This window comes from Psittacula echo (assembly GCF_963264785.1).
Source record: "Psittacula echo genome assembly, chromosome: 1".
NCBI lineage: Eukaryota > Metazoa > Chordata > Aves > Psittaciformes > Psittacidae > Psittacula > Psittacula echo.
The window spans coordinates 68,303,175-68,321,845 of NC_137735.1; the positions used below are offsets into that span (position 1 = coordinate 68,303,175).

At 44.2% G+C, this 18,671-nt stretch overlaps 1 protein-coding gene across 2 annotated transcripts; it reads left to right on the forward strand.

Annotated features, from left to right (window-relative positions):
* The first annotated feature begins 833 nt into the window (after positions 1–833).
* On the forward strand, positions 834–18,330 carry SETD7 (SET domain containing 7, histone lysine methyltransferase). Of its 2 annotated transcripts, XM_080613508.1 has the most exons (8): positions 834–920; positions 6,178–6,307; positions 11,047–11,248; positions 13,280–13,469; positions 15,137–15,218; positions 16,305–16,422; positions 16,726–16,883; positions 18,056–18,330. In XM_080613508.1, exons 1-8 carry the CDS (start codon positions 881–883, stop codon positions 18,234–18,236), a joined length of 1,101 nt encoding a protein of 366 aa, XP_080469634.1. In that variant the 5' UTR covers positions 834–880; the 3' UTR covers positions 18,237–18,330. The 2 variants fall into 2 exon arrangements, with proteins under 2 accessions (XP_080469634.1, XP_080469633.1); XM_080613507.1 differs by lacking the exons at positions 15,137–15,218; positions 16,305–16,422; positions 16,726–16,883 and having other exon boundaries at positions 18,056–18,192.
* The last annotated feature ends 341 nt before the right edge of the window (positions 18,331–18,671 follow it).

Below are 18,671 nucleotides of genomic sequence, written 5' to 3' on the forward strand. Positions count from 1 at the left end.
TGTCTGGGTCATCTCCAGCAGGATACATCCTATGCTGCCAAGACAGCCAGCTGGAAGACCTAGAAACATTCTGACTGTCCTTTAAGGTGATTCGTTGTGTATTGTCAAGCTGCGGTGGAGAGTGAGGTCCCCACAGTGCGCTGAGGTGTATGGTGGCACAGCACCATCTTCGGGTGCCCTGGGTGAGAGCTCACGAACTGCACCCACTGCTGGGGGTTGTCACCCTCCCTCTGCAAAGCTGAAACCCAACAGCCTGTGTGTTTTGGCAGTTAAATCCCTCAGTGCCTGTCAAGAGCAGCCAGCAACAGCGGTTCTTGGTGTGGAGAGGGAGAAGCGGTGCCGTGTTGGTTGTTAGGAGTCCCTAGGGAGGTTTACTTCATGAGGTGAACTGAGGAAACGCAGGTCTGAAGCAGCCGGAAGCCGAAGGTGCTGCTAGACCTGTACAACACTGAGTACCCTGGGTGGGTATTTTCCTGCCGCCTGCGCTGCTTTGTGCCACGTTAGGGACATTCCTCAGCAGGAATTTAACCACCTCCTCGTATACTCGCTTCAGCACCGTGTGCTTGCGGCGGAGGACAAACCGCTCCTACTGGCGGTGGCTTTGAGGTGCCTCCTCACCCGCCGCCATTTTGTTGCGAGGCGGGGGACCTCCACCTCGAGCGCCCCGTGCCCTGCCGCTCGGCCATACCCACCCTCTCGGCGCGCCTCGCTTCAGCCCTGCCCGGAGTGGGGCGGGGCTACGGGGCGGCCCCTCCCTCAGGGGGGCAGGGCCGGGGGGAGAGGCGGGGCGGCGCGCGCGCGCGCCCTCCCGCCCGCCCGCCCGCCCGCGTTACCGCGGCTGCGGCCCCGCCCGCTGTTGCCGCCGTTGTTCGCCGCTGCCATGGACAGCGACGAGGAAACGCTGGAGGAGACCGTGGAAGGTACCTGCACCGGGGAGCTGGGCGGGGGGAGCTGCCGGCACTGGCGGGCGTGGGAAGGGGGAGAGAGGCTGCTCCGCGGGCGCCGGGCAGTACCGGGTGAGGGATGGGGGCGCCCGGGGCCGGCGGCAGCGCATGACATCAGCGGGCTTATGCAACGGCCGCGCTGCCGGGCCGCCGCCGGTCATACCGGGACACGTGCGCGGTGAGGGGCAGCGCCGTGGCGGGGGGCCGCGTATGGCACCGGTACCGGGCTGCTGCTTTGGCCTCACTGATGGCCCGGGCGTGCGGCTCCGGCAGCCGGTGGTGACGTTTGATCCGCGCTGCATGCGGGAAAAACCCGAAACGATTAAAGATTATTTCAAAATGGGTTGTAGCCGTCGGTGCTGTGCCCACGTGCAGTCCGCGGCCGGTGCCTGATCGGTCGCGCCGTTCACCCGCGCTGCCCCTGGGCTTGTACCGCGGCCGTGCTGCTCCGTCCCTGCCGAGCCAGGAGCCGGCCGCGAGTGGCCATGCGGGCTGCGGGCGCTGCCGCGGGGAGCCACGTCCTCCAGAGCGGTGGTGGCGAGGCTTGTGGCAGAGGAACCCTTCCCGCCGGAGCAAAGCTCGCTCCCCCAAGGGTGGTTGGTGCGTCAGGGCAAACCCGACCTTGATGAGTGTGCTGGAAGTGAGGGGTAACAGCCACCTTTGTGGAAAGGGAAAACAAAAAGCAACTGGAGAAAGCAACTGTGGTCAATATTCATGGGCAGCAGAGCTGGGAGTTGAGTCACCCGTATTGGAGTGAGCAGGCTCACAAGCAGTATACACTCCCTTTTGTAAGGGCTAACCTTCCATGAGTAAAGAACCCACCCTTGAAGAGTTTTAAGAGAGGCACACGCCTCTGGAAGGCATTCCTAATGGAAACCTTGGTACCCTGGGTTGCAGCTCCTCCCGTGCTGCACCTAGGAGTGAGAGACGGGTCTCCTCCTGCAGCCCTGCAAGAAGGTGTGTGCCAGCTGTACCTGAAGGCACTTGCTCCCCAGAGGTTCATCATAGGGCACACATGGTCCTGCTGGAAAGAGGAGCCCTGGATTTTCAGCTCTTGGGGTTGAGCACACAAAGTAAGGATTTGCCTGTGATGAGATGCCGGTAATTCTCGTTGTCTGTTAGTGGCTGTTTGTATCTTGTGGCAGGAGGATTAGGCCTCAAAGCACATTTCTCCAAAGACGACATCGGGCACGGCAGCTTAGTCTAACAACAGATGTGAGCTAAGCAGCTGCTGCTAGGATCTGGATTTATTGTCTAGGAATGTGGTAACAGAGCCAAAGAGAAGTCTTGTGTAAAACATGGTTGTGAGGGGAGTGAGATCCTTCAAACGAGGGTGCTTTGGATAGGGCATGCCCTATGCCCGCATAGATGTGTCTTTTCTCCTTCCTATCCGCTCTACTCCGTAGATCTGTGGATTACAGTTGTATCTTGGGCAGAGTCGTAATTTTGATCCTCATATCACAGGTAAAGCATTCTGCCATTTTGTGGATTTGTGTAGCATTTCTGCAGGCCAAGGAAATGAGTTTTTAAAGCATGTTATCCGTCAGTGTGTATGAAAGTACCTGTTCTTCTGAGTGATACAGAAACAGAGTGCTGTTTCGGGGTGAACAGGATGGTTGGGTGTTTTTGCACTCACCAAGAGGAAGTTGGAAATAGGAAAGAAATCAGCATGTTTGGGGTTTTCTTCTGTAGGGGGGAGGTTGGTTTATTGTTATTATTCATGAAATATCAATCTTGCAGCTTTGTGGCCAGAATCTTTTGTTGATGATGCATACTGTTTTCTGCGAAGTAGTAATAACACTGACAGTAAAGGGCTTTTATCTTTGGGTTCTGCTAAGTGGCCCCATCATGCTGCATTGTGAACTAGCTGCTATTAGTGTAATTCCTTTTCTTGAAAATCTCATGGTCTGAGCTTAAGATGAGCTCTTGAGAGACTCTTAGAGAAGTAACAAAATTGGGGTTTTACAATAACTTTAAAATGTTTAGACATTTTGGGTTTGTTTTCACAAATGGAGGAGAGAGGCAACAAAGGGAAGTTGAACACTCTGCTGTGCTCCCACTGAAATAATGAGGGGGTTTTTTCCATTGACTTCTTCTGAAACAGAATTAGAGCCTGAGGCTTCATCCATGTAGGAAAAGTTGCTTCTATGCAATCAAACTTGAAATTGCCTTCCTCCTGCCCCTCCATTGACTGAGAGACTGAATGTCTCTTGTTTTGTTGGGGTGAGGGATATTTTTTTTTCACTAGGAGACAGTCTCTCACATATTAGAAGAATTGGATTCTTTGTGCTATGGCTGAGATTAAGACTCTGTATAGAGGCCATCGGATCAAAGCTTACCATTTAAATCTCTGGGATAGTCCGTATCCTGCCATGCAAAAGCCCTGACACGCGTGCTGTGTATAAGCATGGCAGCTTTTGTGTTGGGCTTTGCATTCCAGCAAAACCCTGGCAAAACTCAATAAGCCAATAATCAGAGAACAAAGTTGCAAGGGGCTTTGTTGTTTGGTTGTTGTTTTCATTTGTTTGTTTTTATGTGTTTGTTTTTAATAGCATAATTTACCAACACTGTCAGCATATTTCTTTTAATCCAAATGTTTTATAAAGTTCTGCTCCTCTAGTGCGGGGAAAACTGATACTGTATTGTTTAGGGTTTGTTTTGCCCTTCCCATACTGATAAAATTGAAACCTTTAATTAAAACTGTCGATGTTGACATAGTTGGCTTTGTTGTGAAGGAGGTGTCCAAATTAGAAATTTCACTGACCTTTTTGTTAAATTGATATAACTGCTAAAACTTTTCCCTTCTATAAGAAGGGGTGCCCTGACTGAAAGGGAGGGGGAAAAAAATCTGCCTTCTTTTTGGAAAGGGCAGTGTGCTGCCTGTTCTATTGTAAAGGGTTCATCTTCAAAGTTATTAAAAGCCTTTAGTGATGTAGCTTCACACACACACACTTTTGCTCCCCCTGTTTATTCTCTTAACTTCTGTGATGTTTTGGACAGTAAGCAGTGTCTGACTGGTTTTGTTAGCTTTTTAAACTTTTAACTGTTTTCAATATAACATGGACTGGGAACTAAGTTTAAGAGCAGAGTGCTGTTTTCTGAGATGGAAGCAAGGTGGGTTGCTGCCCCAAGAGGGGAATGTCAGCTCTGCCATGCAGGTGGAGCACAGGGTCAGCCTCTCAGACCAGCACAGGAACCGCAAAGGGAAGGATTGACTGGCGTTACTTGCAGAGGGTGCTAGGCAAGTGCCAGAGCAGGTGTGATACCTTTGGCAGCATGCATGAGAAGGGTGGAGGAAGGGATCTTGGATTAATTCAGGTATCTTAGCATTATTTTCTACTGTACACCTCCTTTCTGGGTGTACATACTCAATGTAACAAGTGCAGGAGATGGGTAATAAACCTGCACGGCCTTAGGTGGTTACTTTGGGGAACATTCACTTGGCTCTTTTTTTTTTTTTTTTTTTTCTTTTTTTTCAGTTCCTCTCTTTGTGTCTTCCTCTTTTTCTTTTCTTTTCTAATGAAAGTTTACTTTGAAATAGACAAAAGCTTGGAAATATATCCTGACAGAGTATCCTGTGCTATGTGGCATTCTTCTGTCAACCATTCTGGTATGAAAAGCTGGGGCAGGTCGTGTGCCTCATAGGAAAGGACTTAACCAGATGCTGCCCCACATCCTTATCCTGCCCTGTCTGTGATGTCCCTGAGGGGCTGTGAAGCATCCCAAGGAAGCAGTAGCTTATGGTAATGTGAGAAGACAGGGGCATGTGTGTGCCGTCTAGATACCGTTGTCCCTCCAGAACCCTGTGAACCTGTTGCAATCAGGGCAGGAGTAGATGGACTTGTAGAGCCACATGGGTGTCTGGCTTTTCCCACTGTTGTCTGCACAGCTTGTTTTCTTTCTGGGCATAGAACTCGAGGTTTGATAATACTGAAGTGCCTCTTAGTGCCTACATCAGCCTGGACTGGGATTGCGTCCACACGCACTGGAGTTCATTTCTTCCTTTCAGTATGTGTGTTGAACTTTTTCAGTTTAGGGTAAATTTGGTCAGGGAAGAGCTTGAACCAGAGCCTGTAGAAGTGGATGTGTGTGCTGCCTCTCATCTCTGATAGGGTTTGTATGCCACACCCGGAGACTCAGGGGATGAAAGGCTGATTTTTATTTAGAAACGTGGAAGAACATAAATATACACTAGCTCTTAGTTATTCATCAGTTTTCATGCAAAATTTATACCTGCTAAAATGTCACAATGAGAGCTTGTTACACCCGCACCTGGTGTATCGCTGTGCTGAGAGCAGCCCTGCTGAGCTTGAGCATCTTCATTCTGCAGTCAGAGAAATGTTCTGTTAATGCGGTGCTAAGGACTCGAAGTTCACACAGGTTAACCAGACAATAGCAGTTGTTTAAAACACTCTAATTTCCTTTTCTTTTGGCTTAGAAGAAGCAAATAGAGATGCAGTAAGAGCCTTATTATGCTTTAACTTAATCAGAGTTGGCCAGTTGTATTCTGTAAAATAGAGACCTGTGCAGATGAGGATCCACGGTGTTTCCGTTCTGCTTTCTCCGTGTGGAACAGCCGTAATGAGGAAAACTGATACGGCTAGGAAAGGGAATGGGATGGGGGTTTATAATGTGGACACATCAGAAAGGCACTGGAGAGCAGCATTTAAAATACAAGATAGCAAGTTGGCTAACATTACAAGGGCATAGTATTATAAGATATGACATGCTTTTATTTCTTTAAATTCCCATGGATATGGCTATGAGGTGTCACACCCATGTGGTAAGGTGTGTACTTATCAAAAGAAAAAAACCCCATACCTTTCCTTACTCAGTGGATTGAAGTCTAAATCTATTCTGTTCTCACCAGGATATACATATTTTAAATAAAGAATTACTATATTTTTGAAGACTTAGATTAACACAAGTTAGAACAGTGTGAACCTTGTATCTTTTAGAAACATGTCTTGCTGCTTATTTTGTTCCCTCTCCTGTCTCATCCCTTTTATTTTATCCTGATCCTTTTTATTTTTCAAGCAAAACATATTATACAAGTACAGACTTCAGCTATACTGAATCTCTGATCTATGTTCATAACAGAATGTTTAGTTGCAGATTACTGTTTTGTACTGGGGAGCTACTGCATTTCAAGAATCCACATAATCAGAAGAGGTTTGTAGTTTTATATAATGTTTAATGTGTTCTTTTGTTCTTTGTCTGGATTTTATTTCAGGGCATCTAGATGATGATGGGTTGCCACATGGATTCTGTACAGTGACTTATTCATCGACAGACAGGTTTGAAGGAAACTTTGTGCATGGAGAAAAGAATGGCCGCGGCAAGTTCTTCTTTTTTGATGGAAGGTAGACACAGACTCTTCAATTTTTCTTCTATATTCTGCCTCCTGCTTGCGGTGGTACAAAACTAATCTGCACTGATTATATGCTGCTGAGTTTCTGGATAAGCTTTCTCGTTAAAAGCTGTAGCTGGAAAGTTTTGTCTGCTGCTGCTGTAGCCATACCTCTGTGGCCTTGGGGGCTTTGTATGTAAGGTGAAGCCTGGAGTTGTTTCCTGGTGGGAGAATGCATCAGTGTGAGCTCTTTTAGCACTATAAAGTTACGAACCAATTAGACTGTAAGAACTTGGGAGGTTGTCAGAGCTATTGGAAACCATGCTGACAACGACTTGGACTGCAAAGTTCAGCTCCATAACTGCAGGTGGAATTGTTTGTTTGTCTTATAGCCTTATACAGAGACTGCAACTGGACTGGGATCTCCCTCTACCAGACCTTGCACACAGACAGAGGGCCTTGACAGAGGCTTACCTTCTGCTCGGACAGGGGAATTGTTTAGTGGTTAAAGGACCGAGTTAAGCACGGGTTTGTGCCCAGCTCTACCTAATCTTCTGCAAGTTGCTTGTGGCCTGATTTATTTTCAAAAAAAGCCCCTATAATTTCCCCTCTCTTTGCTGGGAATTGTGACAGTGAAATTGGGCTAGTCTGTGCCTATGCATGTGTTTTCTTCTCAGGTCTTCATCATTATGAACGCCTTATACATCTCCCCCCAACTGCAGGGTTTGTCTCTACGGTTGCTCAGAACTTCCTCCAAAGGAGCAGCAGCAGATGTATAAAATGACACAATTCGTGATGGTTTTGCAGCTGTCGGTGGCACTATGAATAGCAGCCCTTAAACTGACAGTCGTGCTGGGTCTACTCTCCTCCTGCTCTGAGAACTTCTGAGCAGGAGCAGAGTTATTGTGCTGTCTCAGTGAGTCAGCTCCTTGTCTGTACTTGCCTTTGCAATTGCTTCATTCTGTCGATTGAGGATTTTTTTTCATGACAAAGATATTTACTCAGTTATGCAGAAACTGACCAGGCCTCCAAGCTTAGATGAAGAAAAATCCCCACTGTTGTGGTAACAGGCTTATTAAATCTGTGAGTAACTGAAAATCGGTACAGCAGCTGACCTCTCTAAAATGGGCTTTTTTTTTTCAAGCTGGCAGTCAGCATCTCTATGGACACATGTACATAATGCTTCTGTGCTTGTTGATGATCTCAGCAGAGCAGTTGTTGGTTGTACAGTCAGAGAAACTGACCCACTATTTTGTTTGTAGGGCTGCTCCTCCATGTAATCCAGGGTACAGGCAGTGCTCTGTGGGAAAACTCAGATTGCTGCCGAGCCTTTTCTGTACTTCCTCAGTGTTGCCAATTCTTCTTTTTTTATTTCCCTCTTTATTTTCATAACCCTTAAAAAATGGAACAGTTGGCTACTGTACGGCTTCGGGAACTAGCAGGATGAAAGTACACAAGAATAGTCTGTGATGTGGTTTTGGGTAATGGCGTATTTTTATAAACTGCCCTAAGCTTATTTTAATTCAGCTAAAGCAGCCTTAGCTGAGCAGTAAGTAGTTATTAAAGATGTGATTTCCCCAGCTATGTCCGGCTAGCAGGAGTCAGTTGCTCTTTGACGTGGATGATTCAGGTGTCATGACGTGCTGCTGGAAGAATGACCTGGCACAAAGCAGAACGTGCTGTTTCCATTAACTGTGCCATGGGCAAGGCTAAGTGTTTATGCAGAAATGAATCCTCGGAATTTCTCAAAACATCTCTCCCTTGCGGTATTGTGTGCTTCAGTGCAGTAAGCTAGTTTCGCAGTAAGTAACCCTCACAGGCTGCTTGTAAAGGCTGACAGCTGAACTGCAGTAGGTCTGTTGTTTGAGAGTAGCTGAGTTCTGTCAGACACTGGACTGGCAGCAGCGTAAGCGTTCTCATTTTCTGGGTGTTGAGAAATAGGACTGGCTGTCTGGCTGCTTTGTTTGTCTCAGTGAAAACTCTTCCTTTTACTGGAATAGCTGCCCCTTTCCTGTTGATTATTTAAGGGAGTGGAAACCTGGAATGAAATATCACTTATTTTTTCCTCCCCCTTCAAAAATGCAACAAAAGCCAACATATCCCTTCAGAGAGACATTTCACCTCTGGCACACTCCCTGTTCTGGATTGTGCACTTGAGCTCTCATTGGTGTTAACGCTTGCTGAAGTGCACTTACAAAACACTTTGCGCAATAACTGTGAGCGTGAGAGCCGTGTTTGGCGCAGAGCTGCAGCTGCTGTTCTCCCTTAACCAGAGACTCTTGTAAAGTGGAATTTCCCTGAACACAGAGAACAGTGTTATTTTTAAGAAAGAGTTTTCCATATTCCCATATAAAGGGAAGGTTGGAGATGGGGGAGTGAGGGATGAATGGGTTACAGTCTGTCGATGTAACTTAATGCCTGGAGGGATATTTCTGTAAGTATTCTCTTCCCCTACCTTGCCCCTTATAACTAGTTTATCTTTTAGGTAATGGATATCCTGGATTCCCACCAGGCCTGGTGGATGATGGGAAGACAGTACACCTGAAAGTTTTACTGAAGTCAAGTTTCACATTATCATGAGTATGATAACCTGAGAAACAAACTGGAGAAATATGGGCTAGCTCAGGGTCTGTATTAACAAGATTTTGTTTGTGCAAGACAGACAAGCTATTTATTCCTTCTTGTGCCAGTCAGGTCTTAGCTGCAAGTACTGTGTCTGTCTGCAGATACCATACCTTGAGAGCTTGAAAGGAGAGAGAAAGAAGGGGGGAGCAGGGTGCAAGCAACTCAAAACCCGTGAAAAGTGTGAAAGTATTAGACAATCTGAGCTTTTAGGCAGGGTTATAAGACGTGGCATTCTTTCTTTAGATGTCTTTCTTTTGATTTCATTACGTTATATGAGAGTAGAAAGATCTTTTGGACATTGTTTGGAGCTTAATACAAAGAACCAAAGCCTAGAAATCTGAGTTACAGGAAAAGAAAAGATACTTTTCCCAGTGCTGAAGCACTGTTGTAATTTATTGACTTGTTACCTTTAATGGTATTAGTTGAAGTTAACAAGAAGAGGCTTTTTTTGGTCTGTTTCATTACATAAACTGGGGGTGGCTGCTTCTTTTAAAGAGTAATCCTGCGTGTAGACTCTGTGTGTGTTGCCAGCTACAACAAAATTCAAATCTGGTGATCTGTGATAAACTAGAAGAGAAAGTGGTGTCATTTATAGTTGAGGAAGTGCACAGATTTCTTGTGGTTCCCTCATCTGCTCAGCTCCCTCCCCGTGCTGTGTGGTGCTGTAGCTGTCTGTGCAGCTCTGTAACAGCTTGGATCAAGAAATTCATCCTACTGAGAAGTAAAACAGCTTTTCTGCCCCTTCCTGCTCTGCGTCTGGTTTGCATCAAGGCTTTTACCTTAGTGTCTTCTCTCAGGGACACCTCAGCCAGCCTGCCAAAGTTATGTAAAAACAGTGTGTGACGCTTTAGAAACCATAAAGTTACTTCTGAGAAAACATGCTTTCTGCAGCTCTTGACTCTACATGTTTTACAAAACTTCTCAAAACAGATTTTCATGTAGTCCAAGACACTGTTTGGGCTTATACCTTAGATGTAGAAAAAGAATGACGGAGTGAAGGTATGTGTACTGCAGCTGGCTGTTAGCTAAATGTGCTAGGGTAAAAGCTAAACAGCTTGTATTTCTTTATGCTAGTTCTAACCTGAGAAAGAAATAACTGAGTAGATCCTCTTTTACAGTTATGCTTTCCTTCTCTGTAGTTTCTCTCAGCACTCCTTTTAAGAAAGGAAGCAAAGCAGATTGTAAGATATCATTGTGCCGCTTCTACAGGGTTTGCAAGACAAAACTGAAGTGAAATGTTCCTTTGTTCAAATCCCGGTGCAGCGCTAGTTCTGTTTGACAGGCTGTGTTCCATTTTAATAGAAATACATGAAAAATGATAGTGCTTTTAGCAAATCTGGTACAGATCGTTGCTAGCTGTATTGCTAGGGAGCTTAACACTGAGCTTGTAGCAGGTTGCAATTTGTGCTCTGTTGTGGTCCACCTCTGTGGTTATTCAATTTCATCTCACCAGAGAGATGTCAGTAAAGATCCAAATGTAGGAGGTAGAACTTACTAACGTGAGAGTAGCCCACTCGAGCAAGAATTTCGTCCTTGACCATGAGCATCCATTTGCTGCTGTAATTTGCTTCCCCAGCCTATAAAAAGAGCTGGGCAATGCGATTTAGATGAATGATGCTGTGCCCGTGCAGCGCACCCTGGTGAAATGACAGTGTAATTTGTTTTCTGCCTTTGGAGTTCTGCAGAAGCAAGCTTCTGTTTTTCATCTTGGCTTTCCAGAGAAGTCAGGTTTACTTTCCTATTCTAGTTCCCCTTCTCCCCCTCAAATTTGGTTGGAACTAGCAAACACAGCAGACTTTCAGACAGAAATCAGAATAGTGATGCCTGGGGGGGATGCCTGGGGGTGACGGAGGAGAGATGCTGGAAGTGGTGCTCCAGTGAGGGAGCCTGGGCAGCCGCTGCTGAGCCTGGATGTTGTAGGTACCCAGCCATAGCAAACCAGGCATGAGCAGTTACCTCCTCCTAGGACCTGATTTTCATGAAGGTTTTCCCTCATGCCTCTCTGTACCAGTAATATGCAGAATAACAAGGAAAGGAGTAGGGTTGGGCTGTGCCTTGTGTTGAGGCTTTGAGTTCATCTCTTAGGTGAATACTCTTCCACTGCTGTTCTCTTTCTCTCTTTACCAGCACCTTGGAAGGGTACTATATTGATGATGCCCTGCAAGGCCAAGGCATCTACACTTATGAGGATGGAGTGGTCCTTCATGGCACATATGTGGATGGAGAGTTGAATGGACCAGCCCAAGAGTATGACAGTGATGGGCGGCTCATATTCAAAGGGCAGTACAAAGACAACATTCGACATGGAGTGTGTTGGATTTATTACCCGGTAAGCCTGACCACCTGCTGTCTTTATCGCGGAATAGTACTATTATGTGTCTTTCTCTTCTCCCCAGCTGAAACAAATGTCCACCGTGACCCAGGTATACAAAAGTCAGCCCACAAAAATCTGGGTGGAAGATCTGATTTTGGATATTCCAACATACAGTTAAAGCTTTTCAGTGTCCCAGTACACAGGACTTGGCAAGGCTGTGAGATGCCTTCACTATTTCCATCTTCCAGGGAACCCAGCCCCTTGGAAGTGCATTTGTGTATGTTCTTGGGAAGGCTGGTTTGGTGATTGTGCACTTTGTGGTGCTGACTGCAGGTGAGAAGCATGGGAGCCGTGCAAGCTATTGTAACTTGCTGCTGTTACTTAACTAGGAGGGGACGCTGTTTCTGCAGGATATGTTGTGAAGTCTGGCTTTGCCCAACAAGTGGTAACTAGTTGAGAGCTGTGCCTCTGACTCGAATGCAGACAAGTGATTTGCACACTAAGCAAGCCAGAGTTTAATGCTTCTGCTTCTTGGCAAACACTTGGATGTTCCTCTGGACAACACTGCAGAATATTTTGATGTGCTTTTATACCCATGCTAATTAGGGCAATAATGGTTGTGCTGGCCTTCAGGGGGGGGTTATTTAAATTAAAAAAAAATAAAAATTGTTTTCTATTCAGCCTCGTGCTGCACTCCAGAGTTGAACCTTCCAATCTTTACCTTATGCTGAGGAGGGAGAAACATCTGCATGTAATTAAATTAAGCTGTTAGTCAAAACCCGTATTGCACGTACTTCAGTTGCAGACTCATTTCAAGTGCTCACTAGTGGCTGTTCATTTTATTTAATGTTTTTCACTATTGCCATTAAGCATGTGTTAGAATCAACAAATGCTTGGTGTATGCTGACAGACAAGTGGCACATTTTCAGTACTACTGTATAAAATACACGCAACTGACCCTTCAGGTATGTGTCTTCTGTTTCATCTTCCAGCTGACAAAGTGTTGCTGTACCTTCTGGAAATGTAGTTATTTAGAGGTTAGTCATTATCATCTTGCCAGACTGAAGAATACAAGGTGTTTCAAAACTCTTCTTGCCATGGAAGCAGTTGTTTATGCATGGTTCTGTGCATAATGCTATCTATACAAATTTTTACCCAAACTTAAGGTTCACTGTTCTTTACTATAGTATATTTTAATCTCTTTTATCCTTGGAGATGAACAAAATGGTGCCACTCTGAAATGAAGTCTGTGTGCAGTGATCTGGATCTAAATCAGTCTGTTTCCACATCACACCTGCTGCTTTTGCTCAAGGGCATTACTGAATATGTTTCCTTGTCCGTACTGAAATAAACACCTGAAATCATTAGACCTGTGCTAATCTATGCATCTCATTCTGCAGTTCTGTAAATAGACCTGACTGGAGTTGCAGGCATATCACAGATGGCAAAGCCCAGGGCTGAAATGTGTAAACCTCAGAGAGGAAAAGTGTTGCTTTTGTTGTTGATGATGGCATTCAGCAAACAGTTGTTCTGAGCTGATACAGTGGGAGGATGCTGGGACAGAGAAACTCTCCAGCCATCCAGCAAGTCTTTTTATTTATTTTTAAGCAGGCTCATCCTCTTGATGTACTATGAATTAGCAGTGAGCAAGGCAGTGGTTTAGTTTGTTTTTCTTTCCTACAGCACAGTATCATACTAAGAAAACTCAAAGTTTGTGTGTAGCCTTAGTTCACTAACTATTCCCATAAAAATGTTGCTAATTGGGACTCAGTATTGGTGTCACATGGAAGGAAAGACTTTGTTTTTTACCTCTTTCTGACAATGTAGAAAACATAGTTCATTTCTTTTATCAGTTTTATCCTGACTGGGATGACTTTACCCAGCTTCTTCATGTGTCTGTTTCTCACTCATTTTCATGATCTCACTTCTGAACTTACTGTAGCTTAGATTGTTGCTTTAAAAGGTTGGGAAAAATCTTTTCTGTCTATTGAAGATAGTAAAGTATAACTACATGCTCTGCCTTTTCTTTCTTGCCCATGCTTTCAGGATGGAGGCAGCCTTGTGGGAGAAGTGAATGAAGAAGGGGAGATGACTGGAGAGAAAATAGCCTATGTGTACCCTGATGGAAAGACTGCTTATTCTGGAAGGTTCATAGATGGAGAAATGATAGAAGCAAAACTGGCAACTCTGACATCTCTAGAGGATGGGAAACCTCAGTTTGAAGTAGTACCAGGCGGTAAGTTCAGCTAACACAGAAATCTGTATTCTCACTACCAGAGGGCAAACAGCTTGCTGCAAACAGCTTGGTTTCTGTCTTGTTCCCCATTAGAGACTTCGAAGGCTGGCTGCGATGAGATAGTAAGTCTATTAGTGAGAAGCCCTTTTTCCTGAATTATCAAGTTGGACAGAAAGGCACATGGAGCCATCCCTTTGCTCTGGGAAGAGACAGGAAGTGACCCATGTGGTGGTGCTGCTGACCTGCTTTTCATAACCCTCCTCTCGCATGCTCATGTGTGCAGTCCTGCTTGTCACACACACCACTGCCATCTGTGCCAGCAGGAAAACCTGCTTAACCATCTTAATGCTGGCACAGTTACAGGCTTTGTTTTGTTAGTAAAATAACTACAAGTGGAGAGGGAGGCTGTGGTTTGGTTGTAGCTCTGTCAGTTGGGTTTGTGCAAGTGAGTGTTGGCACTGTAAACATTCTGGCATCTGTATTATGTGGCTGAAAGGACACAGGGATTTGAATTAGTGAACTAGATTCAGTTGTGTAACAGTCTGATTCACCTGCACCCTTCAGTCTTTCTAGTCCTGGTGATAGGAAGTGGCTACGAAATGGTTGGAGTGGTGCCTTCAGCCTGTGCAGCCAGTGCCCCTTCCCCAGGGTAGTGCTGGTTTGGAGTAGTTCTGTTGCTCTGAGGTGTATGTGATGTCTTGGAGGTGAGTGGGTTAAGTTGTAGACAGGGCCATGAGTAAGAAACAGGGACCAGGCTAACACATTTCCTGTTTTGTCAGCAATGATTGTCTCACTTAATATGAAATAAGAACATAAAACTCATTGAAAAGGTGTTGAGAAACGAATGCACGTGGCTATTTTTTTAAATCAGTTCTGACAGCAAGTCTAAATTTAACTTAAGTCTTCTGAGAGGATATAGTTGTGCTTTGCAAACAGGATTTGGTTACACTATGGGGGAAGCTGCCTTCAGCCAGAACAGATCTTGGACACCAGGGGCAATGGCCTTTTATCAAGCTTTGTAATATTCTGGTTTGGGTTATTTTCGTTGTCTTATTTCCACCTGCATCTTAACCTATCTCCCAAATAGTCCTTTGGCAGTTGATTGGAGAGGGATGTAAGGATATAATTAGAGCTGTACCACTGAGTTGCTTATTAATGCCAGGAAATAAATGACTGTAACAAGTGTACTTTGTGATTACTGAACATTATCTTCTGTCTGAAGCATCTTCAGGATTTGAACTAGAAAATATATTTCTTATTTTAAATAGTCCAAAGTTTTTTATCATTAATGCGTTGTTGAATACACCTTTTAAATGTTGCTTTTTAGTTTTAATTGCAGACTATGGGTGAGTCAGTTTTGGAAGACTGTCCAGTCTTCCTTTACAAGTTGGTAGTTTGAAGAACGTATGTATAAACCTTTTGTGATAAATGCTACTCTAGTGTTTTAAGGGGAAAAAATACTCAGAAACAGTATCTCACTGAAGCCCCTGCACGGGTGCAGTTCTGTTTAATGCTTTTTTTTTTTTTTTTTTTTTAAGCATAACAGTTTTTTCTTGCAGTCATTAAAACTTAATTTTTGAATGTCTTGATTAAGTTAAGGGTTACTGTACTTTCTGTACTGCCAATTAGTTTATTTCCTTTGTTGATTTCTGGTGTGGTTTTTTTAGGTCCAGTATACAGTTTTGACAAATCTACTTCATCCTGCATTTCTACAAATGCACTTCTTCCTGATCCTTATGAGTCAGAGAGGTAGGCTTCTTTTTCTACTCCCCTTTTTAAATACTGTCTATATTTCCTTGCTGTTACATATTTAGGGACTAATTTTGCAAACCTTTTCTCATTTAAAATCTAAAAGAGTGTGTGTGAGGGTTTGTGAAATGTAGCCCCTTTCTGCATGTCAGTCAGCGTTTGACTTGATTAAATTTCTTCCTGGTTCACACAGGAAAATTGCAATATTTTTTAAGAGATTCAGCTCAGATAATTTCTTAGCATTCCAAAGACATGTTCAGCCAAGTCCTGGACTCCACTAATAGCCCACATCTGCAGCATTCTTGGAGAAAATCTGCATTGTTCTCTATTTCCTAGATGTGTAGGTAGCTGTGGGTTGCAGCATGCTGAATTTGATGTGTCTCACTTGGGTGGCATGTGTTGTACAAAGTTTTCTCCCCTCCCTACAGATGTAGCAGAGTGGCAAAAGTAAATCATCCAGCTGGAGGAAAGCGAGATGCTGTTTGTGACAGCCCTGTAATGTCAAAATGCATTCCTCAGCAGTTGTCCCATCATAGTCAGTGATGCCTCTTCTGTGGCTATTCCACTTTTTACCTAGACTTTCAAGAGGTCTTGCTCTGTAGATACCAGTTTTTTGCTGATGCTCTGAAATATCTAAATAAGCGATTAGTAAAATGCTGACATTCATTTGCATCAAGTGCTTGAAGATCTAGGGCTTCACCTTGAAAACTCTTGCTCATGTGTACATGTACACACCAGCAACCTCATCTTAGTGGTGACCTCTGGGCTTCTGGTGTGTTATTGAGAGCATTCCTGAGCTGAAGCCATGAAGGAAAGCCATCAGGAGTGATAGTAGATTGGCACTTGAAGAAAAATAAATCTCAAACTAATAAATAAAGGCAGCCCCCACTTCCCACCAAATCTCCATTTTGCCAAAATAGAACATACAGAAGAAAGAAAAGAGAAGGAGATTTGGAAGTTTGAATTATCATTAGTTTTATTATTATATTGAATATATTAGTCTTAATGCCAGTGGTGTTGTGATAATACCTATTGAAAATTAAAACTGTAGCCAGTCATTAATTCCATGCTCTTTTCCCCTTGTAGAGTGTACGTTGATGTCTCTCTCATTTCCAGTGCTGGAGAAGGATTATTTTCCAAAATAGCAGCAGAAGCCAGTACAGTTATGTCCTTTTACAATGGAGTGCGAATTACGCACCAGGAGGTAAAGGAGAGAAAAAAGTCAGTCTGAATTTTCATTGCTCCTTCTGAAATCATCATCTTGTAGTAGGATTTTACACCCCACCCCCTCTTCGCACCCTTAGGATTTAATATGATGAAGTTTAATTGAAAGAAAGTGCATGTTCACTTATGTGTGTATATATAATAACAAGTCGTGGTTGTGGAGGTTTTTTTAATGACTTACATACAAGAAGACCCTTAGTTGCATGTATTTGAATGTTTGCTTTCAAACTGCTGGCAAAGTTGACCCCTCCACACATGCTGGATTTTTTGCCTTGCAAACTAGGTAGACAGCAGAGACTGGTCCCTCAATGGAAATACAATATCCCTGGATGATGAAACAGTCATAGACGTGCCAGAGCCCTACAACCACGCTGCCAAGTACTGTGCCTCACTGGGGCATAAGGCCAACCATTCTTTCACTCCTAACTGCATCTATGACCCGTAAGTTGAGTCTGTGTTTCAGAGTGCAAGCTGCAGCCCAGCAGTCTGGGCTCACAGGGTGTTTCTGGGCAGCTGAACAAGGAGCAGCCGGTGGGGCTGGGAGTAACAGGTCTGGGCACTGAAGGAGTTCCTGCTCACCTGGTCTGAGTTGGAAACTGTCTGGCAGGTGTTTGGTGCCTCTTGGGACTTGCACCAGGGAGGAGCATCTTGAAGTTTGCAACTTTATTTATTTTGTCATTAAGCTCTGTAGGAGCTGCCTTTTGACTCTAAAATGCACAGCTTTCTAGAGCCTAGCTTGGCTAAGACTGCACCGTATTTGCTGAACTACAGATGCTTGACCAGTGCCATCAGATGTGCTGTCGGAAAATAAGCATCTTGGTGCTCTGTAGTTGGTGTACTGGGAAACCATTGGTGTATGCATATGCTCAAGGGTATAAATATTTTCATGCCAATGTATAAATGAACAGATCTGTGGAAACACGTGTAGAAGACAGTTTTCCTTCCTCAAATAAGCCAGTTCCTTTTACTGTGGGATGATGGGAAAAGATTTACAGAAGTATTTTATGATTGTTTGGTAGTTAACCTGCACTGAGGAAATTAAGATGAGCAATTTTTCATGCAGGTGTTTACCTCTCTTTGCAAGCCTAAGGCATGTGGAAGTGATTAACATTTATTTATTACAAAAGAGCAATGTTATGGGCAGGACTGGTGAAAAACTTCAGATAATAGAGCTATGCAAAGCTGCTTTAATATATCAGTATTTTTGCCCTTATTACTGAAGCCATTGTAAGGTTGACTCAAGGCAATCTACTTATATGAGATCAGATTATGTGATGTTACTCTGAACTGTGAGTGACTTCTGAAACTGTAAAAGAGGCTAAGGGAGACTGTAGATTGACAGCTAAGCCTACCTGCCCTAGCCTGTTTTATTTTTATTTATTATGTATTTATTATTATTAAAAGGAAGAAGTTATTTACTGTCAGGGTGGAGAGGCACTGGAACAGGATGCCCAGAGAAGTGGTAAATGCTCTGACAGTGTTCAAGGCCAGGTTGGACAGAGCCTCAGGCAATATGGTCTCATGTGAGGTGTCCCTGCCCATGGCAGGGGGGTTGGAACTAGATGATCTTAAGGTCCTTTCCAACCCTAACTATTCTATGATTCTTTGTCTAGGTTTGTTCATCCTCGTTTTGGGCCCATCAAGTGTATCCGTACCATCAGGGCTGTGGAGAAGGATGAAGAATTAACAGTGGCTTACGGATACGATCACAACCCCGTTGGGCAGAATGGGCCAGAAGCACCAGAGTGGTACCAGCTGGAACTGAAAGCTTTCCAGGCTGCCCAGAAAAAGTGAAATGGGAGCTCCTTCTCCGTTCAGCCAACTGAAATAGAAACTTGGATCTATGCACTACCTTTATACTGAAAACTGGACAACCAGGGATTGTTCATGCTGTTGCATCATAACTTTGCATTCTGTGTTAAGAGATAAGTTTCTTGCATACTAACTAGGTTTGACTGTGTTACTCATAGCAGATTTAAAATTAGCTAGTGTTGCACCAGTCTTATCTGGAGAAATTATTTAATATTCTATACGAGATGTGATATTCTTTGGTAGCTTCTGCTTTTGCACCATATGCAAAGATGCCAAAAGACTAGACAGAAAACTAAAATGGGTATATTGTTCACTTTTAGTCGGCAGACTTAGTGTTGCTCTCTATCTGCCTAGGCATTACTGTGCAACTGCATTTTGCATATATGCCACTTGTGATGATAACAGTAATATTTTGAT

What these genes read in the sequence shown, in the direction of transcription:
- SETD7 (XM_080613508.1), top strand. Translation starts at nt 881, where the DNA reads ATGGACAGCGACGAGGAAACGCTGGAGGAGACCGTGGAAG. An exon ending in GCTGGAGGAGACCGTGGAAG is followed by an intron (nt 921 to 6,177) that starts GTACCTGCACCG and finishes ATTTTATTTCAG; the next exon opens with GGCATCTAGATGATGATGGG. An exon ending in GATCCTTATGAGTCAGAGAG is followed by an intron (nt 15,219 to 16,304) that starts GTAGGCTTCTTT and finishes TTCCCCTTGTAG; the next exon opens with AGTGTACGTTGATGTCTCTC.